The 26676-nt window shown below is 35.1% G+C and overlaps 1 protein-coding gene across 4 annotated transcripts in view; it reads left to right on the top strand.

The window, feature by feature from the left end:
* The window catches only part of LOC150100781 (GRB10-interacting GYF protein 2-like), a 525021-nt gene that overhangs the window by 269131 nt on the left and 229214 nt on the right, over positions 1–26676 (top strand). For all 4 annotated transcript variants that reach the window (XM_090401532.1, XM_090401529.1, XM_090401530.1 and 1 more), the window contains exon 17: positions 23768–23943. In XM_090401532.1, the coding sequence (XP_090257658.1) occupies positions 23768–23943 (176 nt within the window). The remainder of the gene's footprint in view (positions 1–23767; positions 23944–26676) is intronic.

The raw sequence follows: 26676 nt of genomic DNA, 5'->3' as shown, positions 1-26676 counted from the left end.
TGTGTAAATTTACTTATTAATAAATTGGTTACTGATTAGGAAAAAATGAATTATTTTTCTTATTTTGTATATGCAACACTCCCACTTAAAATTTTCACTGGCTGCCGCTGGTAAATACAGTCATTTCAAATAAGAATGTGCTGCTTTGATTCAAAGCTAGCATCATTCTTCTAAAAAAAAAACTGTAGGAAAAAAAATTGTCCTACCTCAGTAGATTTGTGTAAGCCTTACCACAATTATCTTGCTTCAGAAAATATCCATAAAAATTTTTTTTCTAGTACAATCTGTTTGTTTATGGACTGTTCTTCTTTGTATGTAGTATATGTGATGCACTTTTTGCTGAAATGTGAAACCATCTGAAATTGTATATATATCTCATCTTAGAACATAATATATATAAACATTGGTTCACATTCATGTTAATAGCCCGGGAGTGCGGGCAGAAATATGGTTGTTCCAGTGGTTTTAAACTGCTCAGAAGGCGAGGCAGAGCCTGCACTGAAATAACAGCAGTCAGAAATTATTGCTTGTGATTGGTTATTGTGCCAACCTATCCAATTGAATGTTGTCATTTGTCATGAGTTGCTGTTTTTATTTTCTGATTTTGTTTGTTTTGCATGCATGAAGTATGAACTATATACATGTTTAGAACATGTGTATAGACAAATAATTTTCTATAAATTATAACTTCTTTGCCCATATTTACAGTGGGGAAACACTATTGACGATCTACTGATTGTCCTGTTTCCTGTCAGAAAAGCTCTGGCAGAAACAGGATTGTATGATTATAGTTAAAGGAAGTTGGAACTTGTGTGTAAATAAAAGTAAGTAAAAAGGGTTATTTCAGCCTTTCTTTGGTTCAGTCTGGAAAAATAATTTCCCATGTTATTAATTTTTCCGATTTCTGTGTGTATTATATGGCTGTGATTTAAAATTATATCAAAATTCAAATTATCCATGTCTCACTCTAGTATTTGCCAATGATAATCTAATCTCACCACAAAGCATAAACCATTTGTACTTCTCACATAAATGGCATGCATGAACAATTGCTATTGTTCTTTTGATCTTTATGATTTCATATTTAAAATTATATGAGGCATACAACAGCACACCCAACCTAAATGGACACATGACACCACTGACACACACACATAATGGAAGTAGAACTATTATTATTGCATGACACCCTCAAAGCAGTCTGAGAACTCATTGCGGAAAGGCACTCTTCTACATGCAAACCGTCTTTCTACTACTCAGTTCTACTATGCTCTGCTACCAATCTTCACCACCAATATCTATTTTCTGTGTATAAATATGCAAGTGTTTTGAAGGCCAATTTGTCTGTATACAGAACAGTTATAATCTTCTATATGTGGTTCAAATATGTGTTTGTGCATCTCAGTGGATAGCAATAGTAGTCCATTTTATAAAAGGAATTACTTTCTCCGAAACTGTGTGACAGTTTATCTTTGAAAACAGTGTTATAGAGACCTCTGTTTATATCTATGGTTTATCTGAAGCAGTTCCTTCAGATAAATCTGGTCTCTGCTTTCTATTCCTTAACTTTTGACTGCCCCTCTGAAAAACCTTATTCCTTTGGAATATCAGCCCAATGGATTCTTTCGCAGTTGTTGATATGAATTGCTCTGATTTGTGGAAGTCTGCCTATGTTTGTGTACTGTAGTAAGAAAAATAACTTTATTTTACAGTTTTCAGTCTGTTAAAGTAAAATATGAAAAATTCTTCATGTTTTCTGACTAAAATAAATATGCATTTCTTAAATTTGATGGCTGTTCACTCTGAGTATCAGTTCTAGATTGCCATTACAAAATGTGGCTGAAGTTTAGTGAAACTTCATAACATAAACTTTAGTTACAAGGATTGTTTGAAGGAGCAGCTTCAGATAATACAAAATTATTTTGTAAACATAGTTTTATGCCATTCTTTTAGTGGAGATGGACAATATTTTTCAATTATGAGCCAGTACAGATGTTTCTTTCCATATGTGAGAGGTTCAAGAACTGAGTGCTTAAAACAGCCTAAACACAATGCACTATGTTTTAAGGCTGCTGCTGTAACTGCATGGTTTGTGGACATGAACGCCACCACACTTGATCGACCTCCAGGGGTCACAGAGATCTCAATCCTATTGAACATCTGTGATGAACTGGAGCATCGGGTGAGGTCAATGGATGTCTGCCCTACCACGGTCCATGACCTCATTACATGCCTACAGGAAGAATGCTCCAAAATTCCCATTGATTGGTATTGTATACTTGTGGAAAGTATACCCCATAGGACTGTTGCAGTCATCAAAGCAAAAGGAGGTCCTACATCTTGCTAAAGTGGATGCCATTGCTGTTTTTTCCTCACATTGTGGTGTTGATTAACTTATTTCCAAGAAGTGTATGTCCCATTTATACTATATATCTGTAGCATTTTGAATAGCATTCCTCTTTGTATTTTTTTTTTCATGTGCCTTTTCTTCAAGATCTTTAATTATTTACAGTTTACATCAGTGGAATGTCATATGATCACTCCTGTACCTCATGGTTTTTTGGGGTGGTGAGAGTGAAGCTTTTTGCTAGAAGTGGTAGGGTTGGATCTCCATAGGATCGCTGCAATCATCGCAGCAAAAGTAGGCCCTACATTTTATTAAGGTGGGTGCCATGGCTATTTGTTCCTCACACTATGGTGTCTGCTGACTTCTTTCCAAACATTGTCATAGAGGATCTGAAACAATGCAATGCATCTTTGACATAATATGAAGTGAGTCATTGAAGGTATGCAAATTACTCTCCTCTGGACAGTATTAAAAAATTTTTAGTGATGATTTTGGTAGTACACTACCCAAATCATCACCAAATGTGTGAGCACTCCAAACATGTGAACAGTATTCTAAGGATGAGCAGATTTGGGATATGTACGTAGTTACTAAGTGGATAGGTGAAACGTAGCATAATGAGCAGAAAAAAAAAATGCTCGCCTAGTTTTTTAGAAGCTTCCCATCCTTGAAGAAGGGAAAAGCATTCTGTTTTTGAATCATTGAAGGTGATTGTGTTATCCTTGTCCCATTGCAGTGTGGTATGGAGATCATGTCAAGGTGCTGTTTGCTGAAGATCTTGGTACTTGAGATGTGTGAGCACTGCATGGTTTGTTGAATGAGTAGGAGAAATAAAGGGTACTGTCATCAGAGCTGTGAATGTAATTGGTGATGATAGAGAATAGATCATTTGTTTAGAAGAAAGAGGAGAGGTTATAGAACAGCTCTGAGGCACTCCTATATTGGTGAAACTTGAATTCAGAAGGGCCGCGCGGTTAGCCTAGTGGCTTTGCTCTTCGCAACCATATGCCTGGGGAAGGAGTGTCCTAGGTTCGATTCCCGTCGGAGACGTGAGGAGCTGAAGGATCTTCCTCAGCCATAGCCAAGTTAGCCGGTCTTGGGCGCGGGCAGTAGGTTTTTTTCCGCCAGTTTATCTGGTGTTTTTCATCCCGCAAGCAGGCAAACCGGCCCCGTGAACACACAGGGATACAGCCAAGAATACCTTGAGGCATAGGAGTGACCATTCTATCCTCGTATTTCGGTTAAGAAATCCAAGCATGCTTGGAAGGTTGTGGGCCTTAAAGGCCTGTTAAAGCCATTGGGATAGATAGATTGAATTCAGAAGCTATTCACCATGTCACAGTCAGCAACCAGAGAGAGAGAGAGAGAGAGCCAACTATGTGGTTATGGAGGGTAGAATTTAGACAGAAGATTGGCTTTTCAGCAGGCAATGCGAGATATGATTAAATGCTCTGGAAATCTCAAGAGCAAGTAAACATTTCATGAAACAATACTTTTGGCACTAAGATGAGACATAATACACATGGCATTAAGATCAGACATCCAAATTAAGATTGTAATGACAGAGAGAGAGAGAGAGAGATCATTTTATAGTGATGACTCCAAGAATGGAATCACTCATTTTACTAGACAAGAAGAACAATGACTTCTGCAGTGGAGATAAGAAATTTGTTTGAGGAATCAACATATAGTAGGCTTCTTACTTGAACAAGCCTTGTTTTAAGACTTATTGAATATCCACCATCTTAATGTATAGCTGCCATACACATTTGCTGATGGATGCCTGAAGCATTACAAATAAAGGTGGTAAGTTCTTGCCATTGATAAATGCAAGGGATCAAAAATGAATATCAATAACTTTCGATCCCTTTTGTTGACAGAAGAGGATATTCTTATAGGAATAGAATGTGATGGGTACATTGTATTCAGGTAGAACAGGGATAAAAAGGATGGAGTTTTGCTAATTTATTGCATATGAAATGTATCCAACTGGAGTAGAAATATCAAATGGTGACAGTAGTATGAATAACAATGCAGATTTGATATTTTAGATGCAGGTTAACAGGACACCTTTGCATAGTTCTACAGGCCAGGGCTATCTTAAAAGTATTATGAACTGCACAAACAGATGAATCTTATGAATATAAGGAGGGCTGTCATTATGGGTAATTTCAGCTATGTAGATGGAAAGAGAAGGGATAGCATGCAAGAATAATTTTGCTAAATGTAGATAGTACTCTTATAACAAAAACTGACGAGATTGTTCAAATAATAAATGCTCGCTTTGCTAAGATGATATCCATCTCAAACAGGTGTATGTAATATGGTATATAGTACTACCATTTGGATCAATGCTATGATCACTGAAAGAGATATTATCAACGAACAGTTAAAACAAAATAATACAGAAGAAAACAGAAAGAAGTTAATAGAATTAACTCAAAAAATTGAAGATGAAATTTCAAACTGCAAACAAGAAAAGTTGGAATAATTCTGCAATAGACTAGATCCAAGAAAAGACTGACAACACTGGAATATCATCAGATTATTAAATAACACAACACGTCTGGATACTGATCACTCTTCAAACACAATCTCCTCAGGAATTAATACAGTAGCAACAAACAAACAGATGGCAAATATGCTAGCCAAATATCACTCCAAATATCACTCTATGCTAGCCAAATATCACTCTAAATTAGCAAACTGCAATACAAACAAAGAAGGCAAAAGATGCATGAAAATTACAAAACATCTGCTAATATAATCCAGAACCTATCCTTCTGCAGACATATTTTCTCAGGATCTCACAATGACAGAATTAGAAACAACAATTAGTCAAACTGACCCCGACAAATCACCTTGATCTTATCTTTGGACGTGATTAAAAATGTGGGAGATAAAGCCAAAAACTTTCTGGAATACAGGTAAACAGCCAAAAATCTGGAAAACATCAGTCATTGTATCCATACTAAAACCTAACAAAAACTCAAGCAACTGTAAAAGCTACAGACCAATAGCTTTCACTTGTACTCTGTAAACTAAATGAAAGAATACATACATACTAGACTTATGAATTGGCTCTTGGAAAATAACAAGATCAACTTCTTCCAAACTGCATACAGATCTCATCACAGTATAGAAGAGAAGATCAATTATTTTATCTTTGTCAATCAATCATAGATGGCTTCCAAGAAAAACCACCAGAGAAGACAACAGCAATCTTCTTGGATCTTACAGCTGCCTTTGATTGTGCATGGAGACAAAAGTTAATAAAAATTGCATACGATACAGAATAAAGGGGAAAGCTTTAATTTGGATTTCAGACTTCATGAAAGGAAGAAAAATAAAAGTCAATGGAATTTATTCCAACACGTATTGAACTTGGGGAGTCCCACAAGGTTCTGTTTTAAGCCCACTCCTATTTCTCATCTATATGAACAATATTCATCCACATCATAAATTATACATAAATAGCATTCTATATGGATTATATAGCAATCTCGCACACAAACAATAATCCTCAACAATCTGAAAAATTCCTAAATAAATCAGTACAACGTTTAGAAAGATGGGCAAACCCGGAAAAAACAAATCTGAGTATCTTCTCCACTGATAGAAAAAAATTCACATAATAACAACCCCTAAATCAAAATGTATAATACCAAAATAGGAATCAGAAGCCAACACAAGATCACATCTCACTCAGAACTTTTGATGCCTGGACAGGAAAATCTAGACTAATGAGATCATCTACTTTACAATATGATCATGAAATTAGAAAACAGATTGACTTAGAGCACTTGTCTATTGAAATAAGCAAAGAGCTATTCCTTCCCACTATACCATCAAAAAAATTCAATGATTAACTTAAATCTCCTAAACCTTGTTCAAAAAAGGATTTACAACATAAATATAAAATGACTTGACATTATACATCACTTAAATAGTCTAAACCATGCCATCGCTGACACTGATGGATCATCTGATGAAGCACTCGATCAAGGAGTGCTTGATTGAGTTCTACCCGGAGGCGAGGAAGTGCAAATTAAATCTACAGCTGGTAAAATAGCTTCAAACTTCACTTGTGAATTAACAGCCATACAAGCAACTCTAAAGTTCTATCTCTCTAATTCAGTAATAAACATTACAGAAGGAATAATCATCTATAGCAACTCAAAATCTGCACTTGAAGCATTAAAAAATGGAAAAACAAAACTCACATAGAAAATTCATGAACAGCTAACAACTTTAAATTTAAAAAATAAGAACTGTATACTGCTATGGATACCAGCCCATGTAAATATTGAATGCAATGGGGGGGGGGGGGGGCAGGCAGGCAGACTAACCAAAGAAGCAAGATACTCATCCCAAAAATTACACCTACTACCACTAACTGATGCTAGTTCTGTCATAAAAATAAAATTGTTTAAAACAAACTATCAAGATTAATCATGAAATCAGCGAAATTAATGAAAATAGAGAGATAACCACAATCACCAGACTAAGGACAGAACATTTTAAAGGCATGAAAATTCAGCCTAACGGTACTAGAAGAAGCTATGAAATATGAAAGAACTGTCCAGGAGTTGAACGAACACCTGGCCATATCTATTCTTGTCTAGCAATTGCTGCTGCTCTACAGAAAATCAGCAATAACCCTAGAGAAAAGCTCTATTCCATCCAAGTTCAACAGATTGTCAAAGCAGTTTTACAAGCTCATGGTCATATCTAGAAGTTCTTCAATGGACTCAACAACAACATCAGCAGTACTACCATTGTATTGCATGAAAAGCTGGAGGTGCATGAGTGGGTTTGGCAATAGCAACAGATGGAATATCATCACTTATGCTAAAGGAATATTCAGCCAAATTGGCTAGGTCCTTGACATGTTTGTATAACTTGTGTCAGCTCAGGAAAGATACCACAGCAATGGAAAGAGTATATATCATATATTCTTTCCTTTCTATGTGGTATCTTATTTCCATTGTATAAGGGTAGTGCAAAAACTGATAAGTCTAACTACTGACTTATTAGTATCTATGGATTGATTATGAAGATATTAGAGAAGTAGGTAAGAACTTGTATGCAAAAATGGATTGACAGATAATCTATACTTTGCAAAGAACAGCTTGAGTTTACTAAGAGGAGGTTCTGTTTTAGTAATTTACTCACATTTTTTTTATGGCTGAGTTGGATAAAGGGAATGGATACACAATGATACTGTTGGACTGTGTTATAGTATTTGATAAGATATCACATAAAATGCTATTGCATGAACTGGAGAATATGGGATTGGAGTATAAAATATTTGATTGGATAGGTGGGTGGATGACAGACAAGTACCAGAAAGTGTATATGTGGGAGGTATGAATCTGCCAGATTTAAGGTGACCAGTGGTGCCCCAGGGATCAGTCCTTGGACTACTGTTGTACATCGATGATATTGGGAAGGATCTGACAGAAGATATTCAATTGTGTGCTAAGGATGCAAAGGTAAACAAGGTGATCAAGGATGTAACTGATATCCAGCATTTACAGAATGATGTAAATAAACTGGAACAGTGAGCAAATGATAATGGCTCTCAATTCAGTGTTAGTAAACATAAAGTTATGCACTTTGGCATGATTAGATTACAGTATATTGTATTGATGGGATTATACTACAAAAAACTGATGAGGTTAGAGATCATGGAGTTATGGTGGATAGGAATTTTAAGTTCAAAGGTCACATAGCAAAAATTGCTAACACAACCTGGAGGATAATGGCAATGTTTGAAACAAACATTGACACATAAGGATATGAAGTTATTCTGCCTTTTTCCAAGGCCTTGATGTGATTGCACTTGGACTACTGTGCACTGATTTGGTGTCCTGGGTTCAGAGAGGATAAAGAAGCTGTGGAAAGGGTGCAAAGAATAAATGATTATATCAGGATTATGGAATTTACATTGAGGTCAGATTGAGAGTGTGGACTGCACACACACTAAGTATGAGAAAGAAAGGTGATAGAAGTGTGAACTTCTGAATGAGTGTTATAGGATATCTTCTGATGAAAATTTTTGTTATATTAGAAGGCAGAGAGAAAATGTGGGTATCCATTGGAAGCTAAGTTTGTGTATAGTTAAGAAGCAGGCAAGAGCTAGATTTTTTTTCTCTCATAGAACAGTGAGTGAGTGGAACATTTTGTTGAAGTGGTGGGTGCATCTAGTATGAATGAGTTTTAAGAGAAGTTATGACAGCTGGTGTGGGCAATGGGTGACATTCCTGGAGGTCTCAGATGATGATAATAACTGCCCTAAGTAGCATGTGAGGGAAGGGAATTAAGATGTAAGAATATTGGATCTAGTAATAGCATCTGTTAAAATCTGATGATCATGCAATTGGACTTGGGAGATAACAGTGCATGTGTGAGAGCATTAAGAAGGATAAAATTTGGATCAATGAGACAGGTAGTTATGATAAATGGAGAAAGCAGCTCCAAGCACAGAAACTGCATATTATAGAACTTACATGGAAAGTAGTCTCAGGGTATCTGAAATTAGCTGTATCTGAGTGCCTTTCCAGAAATAGGAGAATAAATTGCCTGAGAATTAAGAATACTTTAAAACAAGAGCTGTATAAAAATAAAACTGTGGATCCGGTTCTGGAAGAAAAGTGATGATTAGGCCCAAATGCAGTAGAAAATGCATACTAGGAGAGTGAAGAACATGGTGAGGAAGATAAAATAAGACTATGAAAAGTAGTTAGTTGAACAGACCAAGAGAAACCTAAGAGAACTTATATTTGTGACAGGTAAAAGGATGGCAATGGAAAAATAATCTTAGTAATATGGCTGTAGAAAGTGTTGGATACGCTAGAAATCAAGTTATTGCAGGATCACTAGTAAGATAAATACATTCCGGACATAGCAGTTAACTTTGGGGGGGGGGGGGGGGGCAGGAGACTAGACTAGGCAAAAGAATACTGTTGAGTTGTATGTATTGAACTATTGCAAGAACTTGCTTCAAACACAGTATTAGGAGTTGATGGGATATCAGCATGGATGTTGAAAGAATGCACAGAATTAGCAATTCTCCAAACCTAGTTCATCATGAGACTTAGTATTAGTGGGATGTCTGATGAAGAAGAGCATGATAATGACCTTATCTGAGAGTAAAGCTGTTCTCTCCTATCTTTGGATAATGGCCTTATCCATGAGTAGGATAGAAGCAACAAGTTATAGATATTATATCCAGAGTGGTTGTTAAGATAATAGAGAGGTATGTTATGGCACACATCCAGAAGTGGATAGATAGCAGTTTGATCCTCTATAGAGGATATCACAGCTTAATTAAAGGTAAGTGTTGCTTTAGCAACCTACTCACACTCTGTAATAGTAACAGAAGAAATGGATACACCACAATACTTTTAGATTTTGTCAGTACATAGGAGTATAATAAAATAAACTTTCAACTTTCAACAGTACATAGGAGGTTTTACAAACTCAAAGGCTATGCAAAATAGAGTTATGGATGAAAGAGAGAGGCTGGTTGACAAGCATCAGAAGATATATGGGGAAGTTGATCTAAGAGCAGCATATCCAATGGTTATTTCACTTGTTATTTGACTTGTGTATTGATGATATTGGTGTGATGTCCAGAAGATAATATTGAGTTATTTGGTGATAATGCTAAGTTAAGGAGAGGGATAAGGACATAGCTCAGCCATGTCTCTCACTTTCCATTAAGCTAGAAACTTAAGAGGTTATAACAGACAGAGCTAAATTTGAGAGGTCCACTTTGCTAAGGTTGTTTAGTCGTCAGATAACTGCAGTGTCAAAGAAACATTGACTTCTAAGAATAAAAATGGTACTCTTCCACTCTACTGTATGCACCACAGATACAAGATCTTTCGACACTTCTGTGCATGTCAGAAGGCGAATCCATTCCGATAATAGGGGTAATCAATCCGTATTGTGGGATGAGTTGTTTATTATTACACATCGAAAAATTAACTTTTCTTTTATATTAAATATTTAAGAGTAATGACCATGAGTGGTCATTACTCTTAAATATTTAAATTGTTCAACTTTTTCTGTTTCAAGATTCCCAGTTTTCCCATTTGTATCAGTAACTGATTCTCTCTGGTGTTAATCATTAATTTGGTTTTTTGTTGATTGACTTTCTAGTTCCAAATATGTTTCTTCTGCTTTCTGTTATGTGATTGATTGATTTTAATGCCATTTGCATATTATACAATCTGCATTGATTTGTTTATCTTTAGTATCTACTTATAATGATCAAATAACGTATTCCATAACTAAGTTAAAAAAAAATAAAAAAAATTGGAGAGCTAGACTATCACCTTGTTTTAATCTTTAAGGGAGATAGTTGAAGCAAATTATAAACATATACAAAATGATTTTGAGAGGATCCACTTTCTAATGTAATGTGATTACAGAGCCTGTGTAGCTCGGTGGACGTGGTGTTTGCATACCATGGTGTTTGGCCGCACGAAGGAAGACTTACTTTCGAATCTAGTCGGCGACTGGAGGAAATTTTTCTAAGCCTTTTTTTGACCACTTCCCGAGTTAGTTGATCTCTAGCATGGGCAAGCGGGTTTTTTCTCCTGGAAACTTGGGTTTTTCGTTCTATAAACTCAAGAAAATCGACCATAGAGTCCATATTATTTCAGACATTAAATATATTGTGTTAGGTTTAGGGATCACAAGATAGCGGCACTTGTTGAGCATCTCTCTTCACTGCCTGCCGCTTAATTAGTGATAGCCTTGGGCGAGCTGTCTCTGATTGACTACCAGTGGAGATTGAACTGCCCACTCAGTCTCCAAAAGTTAGATAGGGCTAAAATGGCCACACCTACTCCCTATATGGGAATAAAAGGCATAAGCTGATTATGATTACATCTGGTTACTTCATGCGTAAAGATAAAATATACAAACAAGTAGAAGGAACTGCAGTGGACTCGCTACTATCACCTATCCTAGCCAACTTTTGTCTTGAACATCCAGAAGAAAGAATTTCTCTCTCACCCAAAATCATTGGGCGAGCAATTTAACTGCAAAGGCAGCTGTACATTGCTGCCTTTGCAGTTTAAAGTCATACAGAACCCCAGTCATTTCTACAAAAAAAAAAAATCAATACCTTACATCCCCGTATTAAGTTCACACTAGAAATGCCTCCCCCCCCCCCACACACACAGCACTAATCTGCTATGAATAATGTAATCTATTGTGTGTGTGGGTCAGATATGAAAAAGAATTATTAAAAGGAATTTCCTTTCTAGATGTTCACATCCAGTGTTAAACAAGATGGATCCATTTCCACTTTTGTCCACCAAAAACTGACTTTTACTGGTCACTGTATCCACAATACATCAGTCCACCATCCATTTCAAAAATATGGCATCATAAACTCCCTAGTATCTAGATCACATGAGGTTCCAAAGAATCTCTTAAACAATAACTGAAAACTATCAAACAAATAGCCGTATTATTAAAGATTATAATCCAACAATAACTCAGGAAATAATTGACTTTACCATACAGCAACCCAGACTTCTTGTCTGGGTTGCTGTATAGTAAAGTCAATTATCAATAATTACAGGACTCCTGTATCATATATTAAAGGCATCTCTGAATGAATTGCAAAATTTATGAAAAAATATAAACTTATTGTTACTTATTAACCCATCAACCAAATTCATAACCTGATACCTTCTCCAAAAGACACTCATCACTAATGCTAACTGTTGTATGCACAATAGTACTATGTTCCTTCAGCTGGTCTTACTGTAGACAAATAGAAAGATCTGTCAGTACATGTATCTCTGAACATCAGGACCATATTTTGCTTATCAAATCTCAGAAATCTGGACTGGCACAACATGAGATTGAAAACATTAGCCACAAGATCCAAAGGAAAGCACTAAGCTGTTATGTTGGTCCATAACTAATTATAAACATTTATGTACAGAAAGTGCTGAAGCACTATTTCTTTGACCTAACCTCAGTTGTAATGACTGCCTTACTATACCCGAACTGTGGGAAAATGCCATCCTGAAATGTATTACATTTTGTATTATTATTATTATTTTTAATCCCAATTGTTTTAACCTATGAACACATGACGATATCCATAGAAGCATTCCAATTTAATGCATGAGCTCTTGCTGGTAATTTTTACTCTGGTACATATGTGATTTTTTAGTTACGGATACTCCACAGGTCTCATTATATAAGAAAATATATCTCTGCTCACATTCCTGAATGCTAATTATGTCATGGACTTTCCTTCATTATATTCATTTTAAAGTTGATTTTGCTATTAATGCCATCTATTCAGCCTTCTCATTTTTTTCTCAAAAAAAAAAAAAAAAAAAAACCTGATACTTGTTGTCTCTTATCTTTGATCAACTGTTATTAAATCAGTTCTCAGACCCGTAATTTAAAATTGGTTTAAACTGTTTTGTATGCTGCTGTTGATTTAGTGCTTTGACTAAATTTTCTTATTATGCATATTACATTTATTCAGGTAATATGGTTCCACACCATATTACCTCTACTTATTGTATTGTCTATTTCCACATTGTTTCCATTTCCACTACAAATATGTGCCTAAATAATTTACATGCTTTACTTGTTCTATGGGTTTTCCCATTCATGAAGGAGGAAAGCATATCATTTGCATAATGGAAAGAGCTGAGATTAACAGATTCATTTATATATATATATATATATAGCTAATTCTCTTTTTACATGGTTTCGAAATAACATGGTGTAGAAAGCAGAAGCAATTCTAATTTTATACGGCATCTTTTGATTTTACAGGGTTCAAATGGTGCTTATTTTTAAAATTTCTGTTTGAATTCAGTTCTGTTAAAAAGGGTATTGCCATTATAATTATCATTTCCTGGAACGGTATATATGTACTTAAACTTGAATTTTGGGGATCCCCCTCTTGATATCAGGGATTACTCTACCCTATAGAATGTAGACGATTGTGGTGACAACAAAAAAAAATCAATTTTTGTGATTACGATTCCCCGAAGTTAAGCTGAAAGATGATCCGTTCTATTCACTTGCCATTGGTTCCTGTAAGTAAAAGAGTGCTATGCTGATACCTCGAATTTAAGTTGGTCCATTGCCGGAGGCCCTCATAGATAAAGCTGCTTGGAAGGAGTTATGCCGTTTGCTAAACAGTTCGAAATGTTTATACGTCTTGTTTATATATAAACAAGACGTATAAATATTTATATATATTAAACATTTAATATATATAAACAAGACGTTTATATATATTAAATTTTGAAGTTTTGTACGCATAATATCAAATTAGTAAAATTAATTATTAATTAATTTTATTATTGATTGATTATTGATTACTTTTAAATATTTTCATAACATTACCCCATTAATCACTGTCAGATAATTCAGACAAAAGAAAAGCTATTTCTTTAGAAATTAAGATCCAAATTTTGGATCATTTAGCAGCTGGAGAAGGTTTGACATCCTTAGGGAAATATTTTGGATCGAGCAAAGCCACCGTGAGAATGAAACGATTAAGAAAAATGAAGAGGACATTAGAAAATCTGTTCTTTATGGAACAAAATTAGGTGCCAAGTTATCATCATATATGAGAGACATAAAAGTGAAGATGGAAAAGGCCCAAGCGATGTGGATAGATGATTGCTCACAGAAAGGAATACTTTTAGATGGAAATGTCATCCAAGGGAAAGCATTATGGTTATACAAACAGTTTCAGGAAAAGGAGCCAACAACATCAAACAACAATTGTGATTTTTATGCAAGCACAGGTTGGCTTACAAACTTTCTCAAAAGATACGTGCTTCATAATGTAAAAATAAAAGGAGAAACCATATCTGCAGATGAGCCTGCAGGTAGGGAATTTCTTTTAAAAGTGTAAAATTATTGAAACTGGTGGCTAAACTCCTGATCAAGTTGGGAATGCAGATGAGGCCAAGTAGAACTTATATAGCAAAATCACAAAAAAAGTGTTGGTGGCTTTAAAGCGGCTAAGGATCACGTGACTATTATTTTGCAGCAATGCATCAGGAGATCATATATTAAAACCATTACTCATTAATCGATCCCTAAGACCACAGGCAATGAAAGATGTGGACGTTACCAGTGCACTGGAAGGCAAACAAAAAAGGTTGGGTTACAAACGAAATTTTTAATGAATAGTTCCATCATTGTTTTGTTCCAGAAGTTGAACACTATTTGATGGAAAAAAATCTGGACTTTAAAGTTTTATTGACTATAGACAGTGCACCTGGCCATCCTGTTTTAGAACACCCGAATATGGAATTTTGTTTTCTGTCACCTAATACAACATCCTTAATACAACCACTAGACTAGGATGTGATGCTACCTTCAAAACTTACTACATAAGAACATTTTGGATAAACTAAATAAGGATAATTTACTGACAGTTATTGATGTGTGGAAGAAATTTCCTATTTTGGATTGCATCAAACTTGCTAAGTTGGCGTTATCAGAATTGAAACCATCAACTTTAAATGCATGCTGGAAAGCTACTTGACCAGAATGTGTGAAAAAGAAAAACCTCGTACCTTTGCATACACCTGAATATCCCAATATCATTAGAATAGCACATGCAGTTGGCGTAGAAGGATTTGATGATTTTTTGTCTTCAGATATCAAAGAATTGATGGTTGACAAGGCTATTAGTGATGATGAATTAATAGAAGCTGTCCTTGATAATCTCTATGAAAAAGAAAAAAAAGTGATGATGATGAAGAGATTCCACTCACTGCAGGAGTAATTAAAGGAGGACTTCAAATGGCTAGTAAATTTCAAACTCATTATCTTACACATGATCCAAATACTGAATGAGCTGAACAGTTTAAACGTGAGCTCGTCATGTATGGTGCGATATGAAGAATTATACAAAGATCTAGTCAAAACAGGATCTCAACGATTAATTACAGAGTTCGTGGTAATAAAACTGGGTCAAAAAAAAGGTCAAAAATGGGTAATGAAACTGGGTTAAGGGTCAAAGCTGTATAACTGAGAGGAGACCTCCACATAGCCTTTAAAGGAATGCGGAGAACCGACCAGGGCTTCTGACCTAATGTCCAATCATCACTTCCTCGTGGTGCACCCTGATGCGCATCTACTTGGATACTGAACGAACGAGGATGGGCTGCCAATTTGGGATTTAGCCAACCAAATTGTATTCTTATTGGCTTAAACCAATATAGAAAATGATGGTACAACATGACAAAATTTCATGCCGGCTGGGGCGTCATCTGGTTAAACAAGGCCCCTGTTGTTTTCGCCAGGGAACCATGGCAACAGCGAAAAGCCAGCTACTGGAACAAATCTGAAAACACACCCCAACTCAACATCACCAGAGATAAAGATCGGTACTATCAACATAAGAAGCCTGAATGGCAAAGAAATGGAGCTAGCTGAAGAATTAGATAAGTACCACATAGACATAATAGGGGTGACTGAAACAAAAAAGACAAACTGGTGAGATCTTTCTGAGAAATAAATACAAAATGTTATATTCAGGCAATGACAATCAAGGAAAAGAAGGAGTTGCCATAGTATTCAACACAAAATATGAGGCTAATCTTCTTGAATGGCAGGCAGTCTCAAGTAGAGTGATGTGGGCAAATATGAGAATGCAGAACTGGACAATGAGACTTATTTGTGCCTATGGTCCCACAGAAGATTCTACTAAGGTAGAAGTGGAGGAATTTTTTGATGCTTTAGAGAAAGCAACTGACACAATGAAAAAAGGAAAAATTGGTCCTTGTTGGGGATCTAAATAGCAGAGTATGAAATGATTGTCAGACATACAAAAATATATTGGGAAAATTTGGAGAAAAGAGCAAAGCTAATAATAATGGCAAATACCTTTGGATTAATGCTCAGGACATGGACTGGTTATTACTAACACCATGTTCCAACATAAAAATGTGCACAAATTCACATGGAGAGAAGAGGCAAGGAATAAGAAAAGTCTCACTGACTATGTTATTGTTGATAGTGATGTTTTCTCCCTGGTGCAGGACACCACAGTGTACAGAGGATTTGAAATTGGAAGTGATCACTATTTAGTCTTGAGCAGGATAAAATTGAATTTCATATTGAAAAGAATAACATGTAAGAAAGTTTTAAAGCCACTAAAAGTTGAGCAGCTCTCAGATGTGAACTGTAGACTAAAATACAGAAAGATTATTGAAGAAAAAATGAAAGAGATTGAGAACAGGGAGCAAACCTTGGAGATTCAGTGGCAAGCCTTGAAGAAAACCCTGATTGATTCAGCCAGAGAGGCATGTGGTGAGGTTGTCTGCAAGGAATCAAAATCAGAACTCCATGGTGGACACAGGAAGTTAAAGAGGCAGTGAAGGAAAAGAAGAAATCATATCAAAAGTTCCTGGCAAATAAGTCAGCTTTTGCTCTTAGAGAATACAGAGACAAAGGTAAGAAAGCTAAACACTGTGTAAAACTAGCTAAACAAAAGTCAATGGAAGGACTTTGGCAAGAACATAGAAAATAAATATCAAGAAGGTGGTAAGATATTCTGGAGGTTGTTGAAGAAGCTTAGAAATGGAGGAAAGAGTGCTGTAAAAGGAATTAGAGATGATAAAGGTGACATGAAAACAGGAGAAAAAGATATCCTTGAAGTATGGAGTAATTACTTCGAAAAATTGCTAAATTAAACAAGCAGTAATAGCACAGTGGTAAAAAAACACTCAACAGGTGTACAGTCAGGAATACATATCCATACTTGAAATAGCCATCAAAGGCTTGAAATGTGGAAAGGCAGCAGGAATAGATGATATTTGACCAAAAATGCTGAATTATGCTGGTATAAAAGTCTTACAGTGGCTGCACTGCACAGTTCAGAGAGCCTGGACAGAGGTACAAATTCCCGATGATTGGAGTAGAGCTCTAATAGTACTCATATATAAAAAGGGAAATAAAACTGAATGTGAGAATTACAGAGGTATTTCCCTACTGACTGTTCCTGGCAAGATCTATGCAAGTATACTAGAGAAACGGTTGAGAAGAATTGTGGAAGAAAAGCTGGGTGAAGAACAAGCTGGATTCAGGCCAAATAGAGGCTGTCAGGATCAGATCTTCACTTTACGACAAATAGTTGAGAAAGCAAGAGAATATAACAAAGATCTGTATTTAAGTTTTGTTGATCTGGAAAAGGCATATGACAAGTTGTCAAGAGAGAAGCTATTCATTATGCTACAGTTATATGGTGTCAATGGGACATTATACCAAGCAATACTTAGTCTTTATTTGAGTTGTAAGTCAGCAGTTAGAATTGAAGGAAGTACAGGAAGATGGTTTAATGTTAAATCTGGTGTGATACAAGTATACATTATCCCTTAATAAGGATGTACATTATCTTTTCTGTTATTCATTATCAATATGGATCACATTATGAAGGAAAATGGTACTAAACATGATATCAGAATTTGAGATGTTAATGTCAGCTCTTTGCTTTATGCGGACGATGTTATACTTCTAAATAAATCCGCTACAAGTTTGCAAGATTCTCTGATTAAATTGAATAACTGTTGTAATAGATATGGTATGAAGGTCACCATTAAAAAGACAAAGACAATGAAAATAGGTAGAATTGTTGAAAATGTAAACTGTGTTGTGAATGGGGAACCTGTGGAACAAGTAAAACATTTCAGCTACTTAGGCACGATTTTTAGTGAAGATGGTAAATTAAATATGGTAAGCAGTCAATTGAATAAATTCATATGGAATAACAGAGAAATTAGTCGGAACACTAAATTAGCTGTATACAAGACAGTGTTCAAACCAGTTTTAACTTATGGAGATGAGAGCTGGGTCAGAAGTAAAACACTTGACCAAACACTAGAGACCGCAGATATGGGAGTCCTGAGAAAGAATAGAGGCGTGAACAGATGGAATCAATGGCAATATCATATTAGAAATGAGGATATTCGGAAAAAACATGACATTGTCGCCATCCAGGAATGCATTAGCAGAGCTAATCTCTTGTAGTATGATCACTAAAACAGAATGGGCAAGGAAAGATTAGCAAAACAAGTGGTCTCTGCCAAGTTGGCAGGAAAACAACCCAGTGGATGACCAAGGTATAGGTGGATTGATATGGTACAAAGTGCCTTAGAGGATAGAAATATAAGATCTGATAATGTTGGAGTCTTGACAAGTAACAGACTGATTTGGAGGAAAATTGTAGATAGGAAGTTAGTAATGATGTTAATTTTTCATGTAGTACTATCATATCCTGTACACTCCTTGAGGGTACATGTCAGGAATTTGATGATGAGACAATGAAAATAGGTAGAATTGTTGAAAATGTCAATTGTGTTGTGAACGGGGAACCTGTGGAACAAGTAAAACATTTCAAATACTTAGGCATGATTTTTAGTGAAGATGGTAAATTAAATATGGAAATAGACAATAGAATCAACAAAGCTGGTATGGTAGGAAGTCAACTGAATAAATTCATATGGAATAAGAGAGAAATTAGTCGGAACACTAAATTAGCTGTATACAAGACAGTGGTGAAACCAGTTTTAACTTATGGATCTGAGAGGTGGGTCAGAAGTAAAACACTTGACCAAAGACTAGAGACCGCAGATATTGAGAGTCCTGAGAAAAATTAAAGGCGTGAACAGATGGCATCAATGGCAATATCATATTAAAAACGAGGATATTAGGAAAGAACTTGACATTGTCCGCATCTATGAATGTGTTAGCAGAGCTAATCTCATTTGGTATGGTCACTTAAACAGAATGGGTGACGAAAGATTAACAAAACAAGTGTTCTCTGCCACGTTTGCAGGAAAACTACCCAGAGGAAGACCAAGATATAGGTTCATTGATATGGTACAACGTGCCTTAGATGATAGAAATATAAGATCTGATAATGATAATATTGGAGTCTTGACAAACAATCGACTGATTTGGAGGAAAATTGTAGATAGGAAGTTAGTAATAATGTAAAATTTTCATGTAGTACTATCATATCCTGCACACCCCTTGAGGGTACATGTCAGGAATTGGATGATGATGATGTGGTAATAAAAAATCAACCCCCAGAATTTTTGAAAACTAATGCTAATTGAGTTCCTTTTAGTGAAGAAAATGTTTCGCCATTGCAGTATGAACAGGAAGGCCAAAGTTTTTCAAGTGATGAAGGTGATTTTATTCCAGTCTCACACAAAAGAATGCAGCTACAGAAAGTGATGGTGAATAAAATTTAACTAATAACCACATGAGTGGTGTATTTTGCCTTAGTTTCTGTTTTATTAGTGACACACTTTTCTTTTAGTAAGATACATATGTATATACTTTAAATAAGTGTTTAAAATTAAAAAAAATTCAATTAAAATAGTTTTATTTAATGATTTTCATATAGTTTGTTTGAAAATTACTTATTGTTCTTATTGGGATTTCAAATCTGGAACCATTCTATTTTTTCATATGCACTGTATTATTTTGTAAATGGAGAATTGGGTGTATATGTATGTATACAAGGGGGGGATCTGGAAAGTTCTGATGAACACCTAGAAGCGAAACGTTTTTAATATAATTTTTCACCCCCTCATAAATGCTTTTTCAGAAAATATCTTTTCTTTTAGTATATATAAGAAGGCATAAAATTAATTAATTTTTGTTCTAGGAGTTTATCAGAACTTTCCAGACCCCCCCCTTAGCATATCAGGCTTAATGACACTTTCTTTCATAATGTGATATATATATGTGATGAATAAATGTGGTGATATGTAGTCTCGTCACACTGGATTTTATATGAAACTATTTTCTTATGCTACCTTCAGTTCTAACTACTGACTTGTGACTTGTATATTGACTCTGTATTGCTCGATATATAACGTCCCATTTATGCCTGAGTGATTACGGTGTACAGTTCTTCTCTTAATAACTAGTCATATGCCTTTCCAGTTCTATAAAACTTATATTCTTCTTTTATGCCAATGATTTTTCAACTACTTCTCTTAAAGTGAAAATCTGATTCTGACACACTGTTTGACCCAAACTCAGCTTGTTCTTCTCCATGTTACACAATTTTTCATAGCCTTTACTAATGGACACTTACGTAAATATTACCTGGAGCATTGAATAGGAAAATTCCTCTGGGTGTGATGGGTACTAACTCTACTCCAACCAGCAAGCATTCCACCTTCTGAATTATTCATTGCACTCAGTCACTGTAAAACTTGCATATCTCCAGCCACCTTTTCACTTTTTAGGTTTTTGATCACTTTTTCTAGCCCAAGTATACACACACACACACACACCTGACTGCATTCTGCTTGAATATTTTTTATTGCTATCACTGATGGTTTCATTTAGGAATCTTTCAAAAATAATTATTAAAGAAATCACTTAATCAGTAACCAGAGTTCACTTGTATATTACATATATCTCCACATTAAGTATAATTAATCTGGCTAATAATCTAGAAAAGAATATTTTTGTTATGCTGCAACTAAAAGAAAGAAAGAATTCTACTGAATGAAGATGGTGTGCATGTGTCAAATGCAGAAAAGATTGTTAAACTAATGAGTTCCTATTTTGCTAAGAGTCAGCATCCTGGTGTATGCAACAGTGATACTTCTGTACTGGATGAAGAAACTCAGATGTTTGAGGAAGAGGTACCAGAGCTGTTGCATAAACTAAATTAGAATTTCGTAATGGGAACTGTGGGATATCAGCACAGATGCTAAAAGAATGTTCGGTTGAACTTATTGTGCTTGACCTGAATATATATTTTGGGTCTCAGCAGGGAAGATTTCATATAAATGGATAGAATTTGTCGTAATTCCATTACTGCAAAGTCTGGTATGCAATTATCGACCTAATAGTATCTCTGAGTTGTAGTGAAGATTTTGAAAAAGTGTTAGAGCTTGCATACAGAAATAGGTTGTCAGAAAATCTGTACTTTGCAATGAACAATATAGCTTTGCTAAGGAAAGATCACATTTGAGTAACTCTCATATCTTAAGAATTCTACAATGACAAACATTTCAGAGTGTAGGCTGTGTAGAAGGAATAGATGGGATTTTTTCAATGTGTGGAGGGAGTTTGAGAGAAAATGAGATTTGTATAAGAGGGAAGGCCTAATGTTTCGTTATTCCAAAAGTGTGGGGAAACTCTAGTTCATTGTCACTGTTTATGATCACTATAGTTAAAATATTAAAACTATTTTATAACAGTAATAATTGAAAAGAGTGTGAATGTATCGCCATAATCTCTTAAGTGTGTTGTTTAAAAGTGGAATTGGGAAAGATAACGGTATGCCTGGGAGTAAGTTCAAGCTAATTTACATACAGCTTTGTTAGAGCATAAAAATTAAGCTTAAAAATATGAACAGAAAATGTTAATATCAATGAATAATGAGACCAGCAAGGGGGGGAGAGAAATTATTGTGCAGGAGATGTAAATAGAAACATAGCAGTTGCATAAGCAACAGGCAAAAAAAAGAAAGAAAAAGAAAGAAAGAAAGATTGTGGGAGAAAATAAAAAAAATGGAATATGATGTGGGAGGGGGGGGGACAACAACCAACTAACAGAACTGACTAAGTACAAATTATTGCAAATTGGATTAAGTGAATCCTTGGTAATATCATAGTTATAGCAAAAAGGAAATGTGAATTTGGTAGATTGGGAAAATCAGAACAAATAGTAGACTGATGGTTTAGACATGGAGATTGTTGGCTGATAGGTATCAATGAATTATTTAAGGGAGAGTGTTATCTTGAAGGAGGAAGGTGTGTGCATCACAAGATTTTCCTCTGAAATCCTTTTTTTTTTTTTTTTTTTTTTTTTAATTTATCTGTAGACTATTGTCAATAGATAAATTATGGTTTGAAGCAAAATAATTAATTGCTTGCAGCTGATGCAGAATTCATGAGGGTAATACCAGGGAATTCTGATTAACTTCATAACCATTTGAATAAGCTGAATCAGTGGATTGATGAGTAGTTATATCAGTTTAACTGATTAGATTATGAAAATATCTGTGGATTATGATACACTAACTACTCGGACAAGGATAGCATTTGTCTTTAGATGGTAGATGAATTTCATTACCTGGAGTGAGACCATCCCACTTATTTGGAGGCTTGAAAAACATCAGGGACCCAAGAACAGATACCTGGGGGCACATCACTAGTTACCTTCCTTTTTTTTAGACACTACTCCGTCATATGCAACTTGCAAACTCTGAACAGTACTTGCTGCTGTTGTTTAGAGCCAGTTTCCAATCCAGCGAACCAGTCTGTTGTCCATTCCCATCCTCTGCAGCTTGTACATCAACTTGCTGTGAAGTAATCCCTCAAATGCTTTTGCAGTGTTCAAGATTATCGCTGTATATGAATCTCCCTTATTGAATACATTCATCTTCTCATAAAACAAAACTTAAATCTTTACAAATCCATGCTGATCATCATGAAGAATCCTATATTTATCATCTAGTCCTATAATAAAACTTCTCATAAAACAAGACTTAATTTTCAAAAATCTATGCTGACCATAAAGAATCCTATATCTATCAACTCAGTCCAGCATTCTGTTCTTAACCAACCTCTCCAATACCTTGACTACTGAAGATATATATACAGACTGGTCCATAGATAGCTTATGATGCAGTGGCTGAGAGACCCATATGGGCAGGTATAGAACCATCTTATGAGGCCAGTATAAAGCTGTTGATTATAATGTTTTTTTATCTGTCAATTTTGTGTGCTCTCCTGGCTGGTTTATTTGAATGTGAGTGGAAAAAACCTTTCCACTTCTGTATGAAACCTAATTTGACTTCAATTGAAAAGCCATGCTTAAGGTTCTCACATTTTATATGGGATTCTAACCCAGGTCTTTCCAACCAAAGGGCATTTTTTAAACTGTCAGTTTGTGCAAGTCAGTGGTTGATAATCAGAAACTTCTGTTCTAGCACCATGTTTATAGAGTGATAATACTCTACTCCTTAAGAACCTTTCAGACTCCAAGGCTTTCATTAAATAAGGCATGTCTAACTCTTTGCACATTCCTTAAAAACAGATGGATATTGTCATCCGTTTCTACAACCTTATTAATATCTAAACACTTGAATACACTTCTGATTTTCTCATTTCTAATTTTCGCAATATTTTACTCACTTCTACATGTTGTGCCCCACATTTTACATCATGATATGTTTGAGACAAGCAGTTATGAGTCCTATGGAAAGAAAATTACGGTTTTACATTATTTTATGTTAGATATTATTAGATAGAATGCAGTTGTTGTTTTTTTTGTAAACATTTTCTTCTAGAATATATTTTATTTTTACTAGTGTTATTTAGAAATGAGAATTATTTTTCATTATTGTTTTTAAATACTCAGGCTTTCAGGTGGAGGAGGAGGTAGTATGGGTGAACAACCAAATTTGTTGGATCCAACTGCAGCAGCAACACCACCACCACCACCTCCCCCAACATTACCATTACCCCTCTTAGGATTTACAATTCCAGCCTTGCTAAAAAATGGTGCCCCTCTTTGGGGATTACCTCCAGCAGGAGGTATGTTGACATTTTACATAACTAAACTGCATTTATTATATGTGTGTAAAGGAGCATGTATATTTAATCAGATGTATAATTACATTACTTCTGATAAAGATGAAAGTGATGTCAAGATTTATAAATTAGTATTCTAGAAGCTTTTTTCTCTATATTGTAGATATCTAAAATTTCTCACGAAATATGATCCCTGAATATTATATTTTATTGATTTAGCTAACACCAATGTAATGGCTATGCAAAACAAGCTTGAGATGAATACAGTAGGCACTTACCATAGCAAGCCCATAATAACTGAAGAAACATTTCATTATAGTACAGAACAGCTACGATGAATTTAGAGAGAGAGAGAAAAAAAAATCATTTCTGTTTTCCCCCAAACACAAATGTGCAATAAGTTTTGGGAATAAATATCTTAGAGAGCCTGACATTAGTGATTCCCAAGAATCAGATAGAAAGCTTGGTATATGAGAATGCTTTTCCCAGGCTCTCTAGTTGAGCATTTTAATTACTCTTCCTCTGTACTACAGGGTTTCTTTGACAATTAAATGCATCAAAGTTCTGAACTAGATTTCTTTCCTTATCATCACGAACCATGGGCTCAGTGACCATTGGTGTCTGATGCCCCCCTTCACCATCTTCTTCCACCTTTCTTTGTCCAGTGTCTCAGTTTCTGTACAGCTATTAGATTTCTTTGTCATCTGATAATTTTATATGATTTGATAATAATAATAAAAAAAATTAAATATGTACTTGAGGAAATTACTGATCTTTGTGTAGTATGTTATTGACAAAAGCATATAACTAATTCATATCGTGAATCAATGCATGTGCCTATTCATTTATGAATGCATTGAAATCATGTTAATTTTAGAAACAAGCAAGGAAAATGAAAGAAGTAACTCAAAGGGAACTTTGTTATTAAGAATTAGCTGCTATTCTCATAGCATCAGGTTTTGTGCTTGCAGGAAGAGGCAAAAAAAAAAAATATATATATATATATATAATTGATTTATTTATCTTCATTTCGTCACTCAAAATTATTAAAAAAATAATATCGAAATCTGTTGATATTTTAGAGCTAAATAGGGACGGTTCTAGATGTTTTCTTTGGACAGGCAATAATCATAAGATATACTTCTGTAAAAGTCATCAGAAAAGTCTGCTCTAGCGACTTGTAACCAAATGGATTGTTGATAAACCATATATTTGGTGTGAATGCAGGATTTAGTGGGTGTTGCATAAAGGAGAGTACATGAAAGACATAAGGACAACGGGTATACAAAAGAACAAACTCGACTAATAATAGGAGAAGCAGAATAAAGAAGAAAACTGTAAGGTATGAAATTATAAAAATAAAAATCCAGAAGAATATGGTTATGAAATTTTCAAATTTTGTGAAAGTTAATGTTACCCAACTGTTTATAACAGGCTACATAAATGCAAGTTATCCCATAAAAAGGAAAAAAGAAACCTTTATAAAAAATCAGACTTGAAACTATTCCAATTTACAAGTTACATTTTGTAAGTTAAAATTCTATTCTTTCTGGCCACATCCAATGAGCTGCAAGTCAGTTTTGTAATTAGTATGCATCAGTCATATAGAAGTGATAGACAGCTGACTTGCATAATTTAGCCTTCTAAATGGGAGTGTCAGTCAGGCAGGGAAGAGATACAAGCAATGAACAGCTGGTGTGTGCTATTCAACTTCCTAATTTGTGGCTTTGATCTCATGGAAGATGAACACAGTGATTTAATCATAACTATTGTTGCATTTTTTCATATATCTCATCCCCCACATATGAGAGGTCACAACCTGTAATACAAGCGTTCTATGGAGGTGGGGGTGTCGACAGGAATTGAAGTGAGAAATTACTATTTCTCTCAATTTAATTCTCTCCAAAGTAATGGAGTAAATCACTAATGCCCACTTCCTTTGCTACTACTATGAAGCCTCTCAACTAATAAATGAATTAAACTGTGGAAAAGTTTAAGAATCTCAGGTGGTCGCTCTTGATATCTCTGAAGCTATTTCCTCATATTTGGCATTCTGATGTCTTTATGTAAGCTCCCATCACATGGCGTATCTTCTGACATTAACAGTGTAACTTCTTGCAGCAAGGATGATCTGCTGTTTCTTCTTTCTGTATATATTAGACTTTCTTCAGCTGACTATAACGATACACCACACTTTATTTCATAAGACACACCTTTCACTACAATACATCACTAAAACTTATGGAATATCACATTCTCTAATCCAAAATTCTCTGTTAAGTTTTTTATTGGTGTTCTGATGTTAATTTCAGTGCTAGTAAAACTCAACATCATCCCATCAATTTCCAGATGTACTTCAAGGGGTGTACAGGATATTATAACACCACTACATGATTACTAATCTATCAAAATTTTTCCCTCTATTACTTATAATAGTCTCAGCAAGCACCCCGATATTTTTATCATAATAAATTTTTTGATATGTGCCTTGAAAGAGTGTTCAGGCTGCTATTTCAGCACTACTACATGATTAAGTTTACATTATTATTAATCTCCTGTCTACAATTTTCCCACAAATTCCAAATCAATCAATCAATCCACCTAGACCTTGGGCTTCCTATATGTCTCCTTCATGCCATCCTGGCATCAAACACCTGTTTAGCTAACCTTTCCTCACCCATTCTATTTAAGTGGCCATTTAATTTGATGTATAATGTTCCGTTTACCTCATTTACC

The sequence above is a fragment of the Typopeltis vanoorti genome, chromosome 12 (assembly GCF_054136105.1).
Source record: "Typopeltis vanoorti isolate ZY-2024b chromosome 12, IOZ_Tvanoo_1.0, whole genome shotgun sequence".
Classification (NCBI taxonomy): Eukaryota; Metazoa; Arthropoda; class Arachnida; order Uropygi; family Thelyphonidae; genus Typopeltis; species Typopeltis vanoorti.
This window is presented reverse-complemented; position numbering and strand designations above follow the sequence as displayed.